This window comes from Cucurbita pepo, chromosome 14, assembly GCF_057944985.1.
Source record: "Cucurbita pepo subsp. pepo isolate OVF chromosome 14, ASM5794498v1, whole genome shotgun sequence".
Lineage (NCBI taxonomy): Eukaryota > Viridiplantae > Streptophyta > Magnoliopsida > Cucurbitales > Cucurbitaceae > Cucurbita > Cucurbita pepo.
This window is the reverse complement of record NC_141811.1, coordinates 11,693,505-11,704,697: the sequence shown is the minus strand read 5'-3', so window position 1 is coordinate 11,704,697 and position 11,193 is coordinate 11,693,505. Positions and strand designations below refer to the sequence as shown.

At 33.1% G+C, this 11,193-nt stretch overlaps 1 protein-coding gene across 1 annotated transcript; it reads right to left on the bottom strand.

Moving 5' to 3' along the window:
- Nucleotides 1-325: 325 nt before the first annotated feature.
- On the bottom strand, nt 326-1,464 carry LOC111810331 (ethylene-responsive transcription factor 5). The gene has a single exon (XM_023697037.2). The coding sequence runs from the start codon at nt 1,397-1,399 to the stop codon at nt 368-370; it is 1,032 nt and encodes a 343-aa protein (XP_023552805.2). The 5' UTR covers nt 1,400-1,464; the 3' UTR covers nt 326-367.
- Between the last annotated feature and the right edge of the window lie 9,729 nt (nt 1,465-11,193).

Here is an 11,193-nt window from a genome sequence, read left to right as displayed (position 1 = left end):
ATTTTATTCAATTTAGAAAAAAAAAATTGTAAGATTAAAATGAGAGATCCGAGATTTTAAATGTTTATTTTTTTAAAATAAATTTAACCCAAAAAAATTATGAAAATTCATTTTACTCTTTTAAGTGTTAGAATTAATAATTAAGATTAATTTAATTTAACCTATGAAATTAATCTAATTTATCATAATATTTGTGTCTAGAATTGCAAATTTTTTGTGAAATTTGGATTTGAATTTCCTTGGGGATTTTTTTTTTTTTTTTTTTTTTTTTTTTTTTTACAAATAAATAAACAGACAATTTCTTAATTATTTAGAAAATGAAAAGAAAGGGAAAAAAAATGTAAAAAAATGGTGTTTCCCCCAAATGTTATACAACCATAAGCTGTGGAAAACCGAACGGCGATAACGGCGATAACGGCGGAACATTGAGAAGTCCCTTCGACTCCCCGTCCCATACCATCGACCATGACGACGGCGTTAGCGGCATATCCTCTAGGAAACTGACGTCGGCGGCCGGGAGGTTCATCTCCTCCGTTTTCTCTTTCTTCACCGGCACCGCCTCGACTACCTCTTCTACTTCCTCCTCCCGCCGCCGCTTCCCGGCGACGAGCGGCTCCGAGTAGTAAGAGTTCGCAGCTTCCAACGGAAAGTTGAGAATCGCTTTGGAACCTCGAAGTTTAAAGGCAGCACGATCGTACGCTCTCGCCGCTTCAATAGCCGTCTCAAAAGTTCCAAGCCAGACTCTAGATCCACGACGATTCGGATCCCTAATCTCGGCCGCGAACTTTCCCCAAGGCCTCTGTCGAACGCCTCTGTAATGAACTTTCTTCTCCGCCTCCAGATCTTTACTCCTCTGCACCACAACCGGATTCTTCTTCTCCGCCGCGTCAAAATTAATCCACTGCGTAGTCTTGTTCGGAAGCGAGATTTTCAAATTCGATCGTTTCTTATTAGAATTCGTCACACGACCGATCAATTTCGTCTTCGATTCGACTTCAAATGAACTATTTCTGTACAGAGAACTCGAACTCAAACTCAAATCCTCAAAAACATTAGGTTTCGCCTCGAATTCGAGAAACTCCTCTGATTTAGGCGTCGTGAGGTCGATGACGTTAGGTTTCATCTCGACTCCGAAGAAATCGTCGTTTGATAAAATCGACGACTCCTCACGGATGAAATCAGAGGAAAATTCGAAAAAATCATCCGAATCGAAGTAATCAGTGATTGTAAGAGGACAGTTAGACGTCGTTGAAGCATCGGAACTCACCGAACGATCCGACGACGTGACGCAAAGGCTATCATCAGAAGCCAAGTTCCTCGGCAACGGAGAGAGTTCGCCGAGAAGATGAAGCTTAATATTCTCCAACACAGCAGCTTCCTCCAGATTCACAAGTTCCATAGATTACAGAGAGAAATTGAGGTTCAAAAATGGAGAAGATTAGGGTTTATGCGATATTCGAGTGGAAGAAGAGAGTGGAGCGTTATTTATATGCTTTCGAACCCTTGCCCCTTCGGTGATGCGCAGGGGAACCTTCCTTCTCGCTTAATTCCCTCCGTTGGATTCAGTCAAAAGAAATGATCTGACGGCTATGCCAAAGGGTAAAATAGTCTTTTTACTTGCAGCCTAATCCGCTTCCTTACCCTTTCCACCTCCAGGTTCGTTTACGGGAAAAATAAATAATTTTTAAGAAAATAAATATTAATAATTTTGTAAAATTATGTTATTTTCAATTTGGATAAGGTAATGATTGAAATTTGTTGTTTTATTTAGAATTTAAATATTAAAATAGTATTAATAACTATTTTCTACTTTTAATTACTTTAAAATTATATATTTTATATAATTTGCGAATGTTTTAACATTTCTTTAATAAAAATTTTAATTAATTAAATGTAAGAGAAATGTAATCATAAATTAAAACTAGTGTTATTTAATATATTGATATATTAATTAATTAATCAACTAAAATAATAACGTTTATATAGTTTTATAAGCTTAATTAATAATAAATAAATAAACAAATAAAAGTTCGTAACTTGACAAGGGTAATATGTCAGCGTTACAAATAAAGTATTTAAATATTTAAATATCAAAAGTCTAAATTATAATAAAACTATATAATAAAAGAATATTTATTATAATTTTTATTCTATATATCAAATGTCAATATCTGCCATGTTCTATATTGGTTGGGAGGAGAACAAACCACTATTTATAAGGGCGTGGAAACATTCTCCTAGCATACACGTTTTAAAGTCTTGAGGGGAAGCCCGAAAAGGAAAGCCCAAAGAGGACAATATCCACTAGCAGTGGATTTGGGTCGTTACAAATGGTATTAGAGCTAGACACCAGACGATGTGCCAGCCTTCTCACTGTTCCCCGAAGGGGGTAGACACGAGGCGGTGTGCTAGTAAGGACGCTAGGCCCCAAAAGGGGTGGGTTTGGTTGAGCCGTTACAAATGGTATTAGAGCTAGACACCGGACGATGTGCCAGCCTTCTCGTTGTTCCCCGAAGGGGGGTAGACATGAGGCGGTGTGCCATTAAGGACGCAGGGCCCCAAAGGGGGTGGATTTGGAGGCGGTCCCACATCGATTGGAAGAAGAAAAGAGTGCCAGCGAGGACACTCGACCCCTAAGGGAGGTGGATTCTGATGTCCCACATTTGTTGGGGAGGAGAACAAACCACCATGGGGGCGGTCCCACATCGATTGGAGGAAGGAAAGAGTGCCAGCGAGGACACTAGGCCCCGAAGGGAGGTGGATTCTGATGTCCCACATTGGTTAGGGAGGAGAACGGGTATGGAAACCTTCCCCTAGCAGATGGCCTTGAACGGAAGCCCAAAAGAGACAATATTTGCTAGTGAATCTGGGCGGTTACAATATCATAATATTATTCTAACATTTGTCACATGTGACATAAGATGAAATAAGACCAAGGATATAAGTATTAATTTATCCATATATTAAATTAAAATATTCAAATATAAAAAATAAATAATAAGGAAAAAGTCTAAAAAACCAAATTGAGTTTTCAAAGAATAATGTGGAAGCAAATTTAATAAGGTGAGGTTTAAGGTCAAAAGGGGGAATTATTTATAATTTAATTGAAAGAAGATAGTGTATTTCTTGAATTTGTATTTCTTTCACTAAAGTAATTTTGACTTTTAATTTTAATAAATATTATTATTTAATTAACATCTTTTTATTTTTTAAAATTTAAAAAGAAATTTTCTTCTTTAATTCATTGCACTTGAAGCATCCAATTAGATTCACATTGGTTATAAAGATTTTCTTTATTTATTTAATTTTAATTGTTTTCCCATTTGGGATTTTTTTAAATATTATTTAAAACAACATTTCTACTTCAAAATGATTTTTGTTGACTTGTTAAAAGTCAAACGAATCAAATGCTCGGGGTAAGAGGTCAATTAGGGTTTTCATGCTCAAGATTTAGAATCTGGATTCAGATCGTTACTGACTTAACTCGAATTACTCTTGCTATCTCGTAAATTAACACAGGTTCTTATAATTTTGGTTCGTTTGAAGTTTTCATCTGGGTTTGAAACTTTCTCGTACTTGGATTCATAATTTAAATAAAAAAAACGACAAAAAGGCGACAAAATTAACCGTTTACAAAAGTTTGAGTTGAAAACAAAGACCCAAAAGAGTGTTGAATTTTCTTCGTCCCTATTCAAGTTTGACGAAGATGTAACGGTGTTATTTGAAGCGTTTTGAAAAGTGTATACCAAATTGTTGGCCCCAACTTGGTTTGGTGGGACAAAAATGATAGCAAATTGATAGCTTTTAGATGAGGTGACATTCAATGCTATCTCAAGAACAAGTCATCACCTTTATGCACATTTTCAAATTTCAACGAATCTTTGTAGTTCATATTATGTTTGAGTTCTAAAAATATATTATAATATATTTATGACAACCCGCTAAAAAAAGAATATGTCATGTTCTAAGATCACAGGTCGATTTGAGAGAGGAACAAAATATTTATTATAAGGGTGCGGAAACTTCTTTCTAATAGACGTGTTTTAAAACCACGAGGCTGATGACAATACGTAATGGGTCAAAGCGGATAATATCTGTTAGCGGTGGGATTAGACTGTTACAAATGGTATCGGAGCTAGACATCGAGCGATGCGTCAGTTAGTACATTGGCCCCTGAGTGGGAGGACTGTGAGATCCCACATCAGTTGGAGATAGGAACAAAACATTTTGTAAACAAGGGTGTGGAAACTTCTTTCTAACAGACAGGTTTTAAATTCATGAGGCTGATGACAATATATAACGGGCTAAAGCGAACAATATCTGTTAGCTGTGAGCTTTGGCTGTTACAAATGGTATTAAAGGCAGACATCGAGTAGTGTGCCAGTGAAGACCTAGTCCCGAAGGGGGAGGATTGTGAGATCTCATATCGGTTAGAGAAGGGAACGAGCATTTCTTATGAGGGTGTGGAAACTTCTCCCTAACATACGCGTTTTAAAAGCATGAGACTGATGGCGATATATAACGGACCAAAGTGGGTAATATCTATTATCGGTGGACTTTGGCTATTACAAATGGTACAGAGCCAGACATCGAGCGATGTGTCAGCAAGGGCGTTAGCCTCCAACAGGGAGGATTGTGAGATCTCATATCAGTTAGAAAAGAGAACGAAACATTTTTTATGAGGATGTGGTGATACGTAACGGACCAAAATAGACAATATTACACATGTTATCTGTAACGAACATATTTTTCTTATTAAAAATAAAGTCATCATTACATGCATGACGTGATAGTCACTCGTAAAATATTAATTTAAAATATTTTAAAACTTTGAATTCTACGGAATATAAATGATATCGGAAGAATCTTTTTAGATTCTTTTTCCTTGTGTGTAGTTCATATTATCTTTGAATTCTACGACAATTACTAATTAAAAATATATTATATACATTTATGACAACCCGTTACAAAGAACAAGTCATGTTATTTCACATGGTTTGTTTAAAATATTAATACGTTAGTTTGACCGAGCATATAAAACTATAATATTTTAATAAATTTTAGTCTGTAACGACTCATAATCATCGCTAATAAATATTGTCAACGTGTCTGTTAGTGAGACATTTCGCACGTTTATAAAAAATGTTCCGTTCTCTTTTCCAACTGATGTGGATCTCTCGATCGTCATATTCAATATTTTTTTAAAAAATTAAAATTTTAAGATCCTATTAAATATTTATAAAATTAAATTAAATTTTTTAAAAAATTATTTACTATATAATTATATATATATATTTATTTTAACCTTAATATTTTATAGGTTAGTTACTTTGAATTCAATACTTAACCAAGGTTACTCGAGTTCAATTGAGTTTTTGGTGCGATCTAAGAGTGAAAACTATTCCACAGACCAACACGAGTTCTTATAATATGTTTTGTCCTCACTCACATGTATCCTGGAAACTTGTTCAATTGAATTTTTGCTGCGATCTAAGAGAGAAAATTATCCACAAACCAACACGAGTCCTTACAGACCAACACGAGTTCTTGCTGCGATCTAAAATTATTCCAAGTAAAACACGCTTATCGTTAGAGTTTCTATGATTAAGCCACCGAAAAAAAAAGATGCACATTATTAGTATACGTAGCGACTTTCAACTCTTTTAAGCATTTTCTAGTCATTCTATCCTTAAGATCGCTCTTATTTAAATACTCGGGTGTGAGTTAGCAACTAGCAACAATTTTTTATTTAAAAAACATATATTTATGGCTTCTAGAAGTTTAGTGAGAGACATGTAAATGGATAAGGCTTCTAGAATGTTTTAGATTCACTTAATTTGGAATTTTTAATGTAACCTTTTCTAAACTTTTTATAATATAATTAAAAAATTTAAAATATATTTATGAGATGGGAAAATTAAAATATTAATAGAAATAGAACTATTTTGACTCAAATAATAAAAAATTAAAGGTAATATTTTTTTAAAAAACGTTCCAGAATCCAATTTGAATATAAATCTTATTCCCGTGTCCTATGTATCTGTCGACCTGAACTTTTGGCATCTGTTTTTAATTTGATATGTCGAGCTTAGATTTTTTTTCAGCCCGACGCTAATGCTTCCATTATCTCAGGTCAAAAATCCGCCTAACATCTCGGGTAAAAATACATCTAAAAAATGAGTGTCACGACACCTATCCTTTTTGACCCGGGTTCGAGGAGGAGACACCAACCATGAAAGGGAAATTTGTTTGTTCATAAAGGGAAAGAAAAGGAATATTTCTGGAGAGAGAGAGAAAAAAAAAACAAAAGGAATCATTTTTATGTTATAAAAGTTCATGGCGGCTTGGATTAATATATTTAGAACTGTAATTTAATTATTATTAATTGATTAAATTAGGTGTTTAATTGTGATTAAATTTAGATTAGTTTAATTTTAAACATTATCCAATTCAGTGTTTAATAGATTTTGGGAAGTCATTTCGAGTTTTTTAAGGTTTAATGTTCTAATTGTTTTATAATCATGTCTTAATTTGCTGACATTATAAGTTAATTTAGTTTAATTAAAGAGAGAGAGAGGAAGCTAAGAGGAAAGAGGGAATTTGGGCCTTGATTGAAAGCCCATTTAGTATATTTGATGACATTGTTGTGTTGACTTTTTTTTTGTTCGGGTCAACCTGACTATGACATCGAAGCAAAGAATGTGGACATGAATGAACGAGTGATCTAAGAATAAGATGATTAAGAAAGGCTTAAAAATTGAAAGTTGCTACATATACCAAGAAGGTGCACGTTTCTTTTCAGTGGCTCAATTATAGAAACTCTATGGTTGAACGTGTTTTACTTGGAGGGATGCATATGAGTGAGGACAAAGCTCGTGTTGGTCTGTGGGGTTAGTTTTCACTCTTAAGAAGCAAGAAGTAGGTTATGTGACTATGTTGCTGGAAAATGTCGGGGTCATCAAGTGTCGAATCTATGGGCATAGATTGTTACGCTATCCAATGCACAAATAAGGTAACAAGTGAACTCTACCATACTTTTAAAAATATTAAGAATATTTAACGTTTATAATTGATGTTTGTGACTTGTAAATGTTTAATATTTGAATTTTATGAGATTTTAATTATTAATGAACATGTATTATAAATAAGTACAGCCCGACAACCTAACCTGTTTATACCCCACTACATATGGTGTTAGTCGTTCGATCACAAATGCATCTAATTGTCCCAACATTTTTCGGTGCAACTCGACCCTGACCTTGCCACCTTACTTATCTTACCTTATCGATATTGTTGGACGGAAAACTATCCCTACAGACCAACATGAGCTATTTGAGCTCTTTTAGTATAGATTGTTCGTACTCATATACGGGCAAGACAAGTTTTCTGATCATTCTACTATATTATTACAAACGAAACACGTACGTAATAATTTTCTTTTTTAAATTATCCTTATAATATATATATATATATATATATATATATATATATATTATCCAAAAGAAATTATATAAAAAAAACAATTATTGGCACAAAAAGTCCAAGAAGCTGACCGAAGACAAAAACGGTCAGCCATGACCTTGAAGTTTGACCGTTGAAAATTCAAAATCCCCATTTTTCAATTGGCTGTTTACATGCCCGCCTACCCCCCGCACGTGCGCCGCACCGCAATCTTTGAGTCCAGTTCAAGCATTCAAAAAAAGAAAATAATAATAATAATAAATAAAAAAACAATAAATTATTACATTTCTGCACGATTTTAATTAGGAGGTTTCAAACCACCTTCCTTCTAATTATTATAATATTATCTCTAATTTATGGGCCGACATATTTTATTTTATTTTATTTTATTTTATTTAAAAAAGGAAATTCAAGATGACCTTATTTTGTTACACACCATTAAACAAATATATTTTATTTGTTACCTTATACTAAAAAAAATATTAAAAATAAAGCATGGTGCCAACTTTGGCATTGTATGATATATTTTTTTAATACATAATTAAAAGGTTAAGATTTAAAACATTAAAATAAATAAATAAATAAATCATGATGGGTATTATTGGGGAGTGGGTGTCAATTTTTAATCCATTTAAATAAATTATAAAAATGGGTTAAATCATTTTTAAATAATTTGGATCACTTCAAAGGGTTATGTTATAAATTTGTGAGTAAAAAGAAGATATACATGAATGAACTGAGACTATATCCAAATGATTAGGTATGTGCATGAGTTGGGTTCAATGGCCGGGTTGGTGGCTTGAGAAACCTTAATAGAGTTCACAAGTTAACACATTTGGACGTGCATGAATTGGGTTCCATGGTCGAGTTGGTGACTTGAGCAACCCGAATAGAGTTCAAAACATAACCCAATTAGGTTGTTGGGTTATTTAAAAAAAAAAAAAAAAATTTAATCCTACTTGTCACTACACATTACATTAATAACTAAAATATCAAATATTTACAAGTTACAATGCATTATTAACGTCCGTTATAAATGTAAAAGAATTCATAATATTCATAATAATTTTAAAAGTTGGGTTGGGTTGGGTTGGGTTGTAACCCTATTTTCGGGTTGGTCGGGTTGATTCAATTAAAAAAATGTCAACTCGCGAACCAACCTAATTTTTTTTTCTCGAAAAATCAACCCAGCCCAAATAAAAAAAAATCGGATTAGGTATGGTAGTTTGAGTTGGTCGGGTTTACCCCTATAAATGAGAGCGATCTCAAGGATATGATATCAAAAACTACTTAAAAATAATTTATAGTTACGATTTATACCTGCATCCTTGAACCGATAACCATCTTCGACTAACCTAGCCTCCTCCGTCCCTCGTGACCAACAAGGGGTAGTACAGGAATATTCACCTATTGTCTATCGACTACGCCTTTCGGCCTAATCTTAGGCCTTGACTCACCTTCCGTGGACGAACCTTGTGGAGGAACCCTTAGGTTTTCGGGGCATTGGATTCTCACCAATGTTTGCGTCGCTCAAGTCGACATTCTCACTTCTGCTTCGTCCACCACTGCTTGCGCAGATGCTTCCCTCTAAGATGGAACACTTCCTTACCAATGCATTTTTACATCCCACAGCTCGACAAATTGCTTAGCCCCGTTCACTTTTTATTATCAAGGACTTAATTATAGAAATTCTAAAGTTAAGTATATTTTGCTCTAAATAATCGTAAGTCGGGTGACCTAAGAGTAATATAAAGAAATAATAATGGAATTAAAATAAATGATAAAATGTGGAAGCCATGTGACAATGGGCATCCAAGGGGAATATTTATTTATTTTAATACAAATTATAGAATTAATTTATTCAATAAAGCCCATCAAGTTGGTTTATTCAATAATTAATTTTGGCTGATGGGATTCTCTTAAAAATAAAATAATTTTCTTTTAAAATAGTTTATATATATAATTTTGATATTCGACATTGGTTGGAGAGTAGAACGAAACACCCTTTATAACGGTGTGGAAACCTTTCCCTAGCAGACGCGATTTAAAGCTTTGAGGGGAAGTTCGAAAAGGAAATCTCAAAGGGGACAATATCGGCTAGCGATGGATCTGGGTCATTACAAATGGTATCAGAGCTAGACACCAAACGATGTGCCAGCGAGGAGGCTGTTCCTCGAAAGGTGGTATACACGAGACACTGGGCCCCGAAGGGAGGTGGATTTAGTGAAGATCCCACATCGATTAGAGAAAAGGAACGAGTGTCAGCGAGGACGCTGGGCCTTGAATAAGGTGGAGGGTGTGAAAACTTTTCCTTAACAGACGCGTTTTAAAGCCGTGAGGAGAAAGAAATTTTGACATAAAAAATTAATTTAAAATAGTTTATATTAACAACAATTAATTTTTAAATATTTTATTTTAATATTGTTTACCAAACCGAACCTAAAATTGTCGATGAAAATCCTTATTATATTGTCAAAATCAAATAGATAGGTCAAGATGTGACAATTAAGGGTAATTTTAAAATTATAGACAAATAGGACTTTCGAAGATATGAAATGTCAATTTTGCCCCTTATTTTAAATTAATAACCCCATTTTCAGAGTGGAAAACGATTAACTGAAAATGATAACCCGAGTTGGTGAAGCTCCCATATTACATAAACGTGGCAAATATGACTAAAAGACCGTAACGGGTTGATATGTTTCAATCCTTTTACGTACACCAAAAAGTCATTTGTACAAAAAGTAGTGGTGGAAAAGACTTGTTGCTCGTTCTCGAGATCACTTTTAAATATTTCAATTCTTGTTGTGCCTAACGTTTTCAAATTTTTACGTGTAATGTTTCTCAAACCTCTATAAATGTACGTACAAATGTGTCTGAATACAGAAAAATAAGAGCGTTGTGACTCTAAAAGAAAACTAAAATTCCATGAAAAAGTTCAAAACCCCTATAAACGTGCATACAAATGTGTCTCGATGTATTGAAGTTAGGGTTCGTAATATTTTTTATAGTTTTGAAACCAACTGGATTTAACTAAATTACAAATATGACCCTTGAACTAGAGGTGTTAAAAAAATTCGATGATTCAAAAAACTCGATCAACTTACCGAACCTGCGACTTGGGTTGAGTTATAAATTAATTTGAGTTAAATTAGGTTTTAAAAAAAAAATTGTATCGATCGAGTTAGATTTATGATTTTCATAAAATTACGTGAATTTCTTGTTAATTAAATATTTAAAAATAAGTATATAAATATTTTACAAATTTTATTAAAAAGGTAATTATATAATTATAATAATAAAATTTAAAAATATTGGTGTGGGCAAAAATTGCCACCAAACTTAGTTTAATAAAATATAAAGATAATTATATAATTATTGCTTTTTTAATTATTAAAAAATCATCTTTTTCCTTGAAAACATTTTTAATAAAAAAATAAAATATATTATTAAACTTTTAAAGTTTTATTAATACCTTTTAAATTTTTTTAATGAATATCTATAATTTTTAAAAATTTTAAAAATATATTTTATTTAAAACAAAAGGAAAATTTATGAGTATTTTTATTAATTTAGGAAAATTGAAATAAAATGGAAAAGAGAAGATGACGCACATACCGACAAAGAAGAAACGAGCGATGATGTCACACTATCGTGTCCTAATCCAAATGGCAATTTCCACACGTGACTAAATTCCCCCCACACAACTTGCACCTTTTTTTTTAATTCATT

Excerpts from the sequence above, each read along its gene's own strand:
- LOC111810331 (XM_023697037.2), bottom strand. The coding sequence starts at position 1,399 with ATGGAACTTGTGAATCTGGAGGAAGCTGCTGTGTTGGAGAATATTAAG.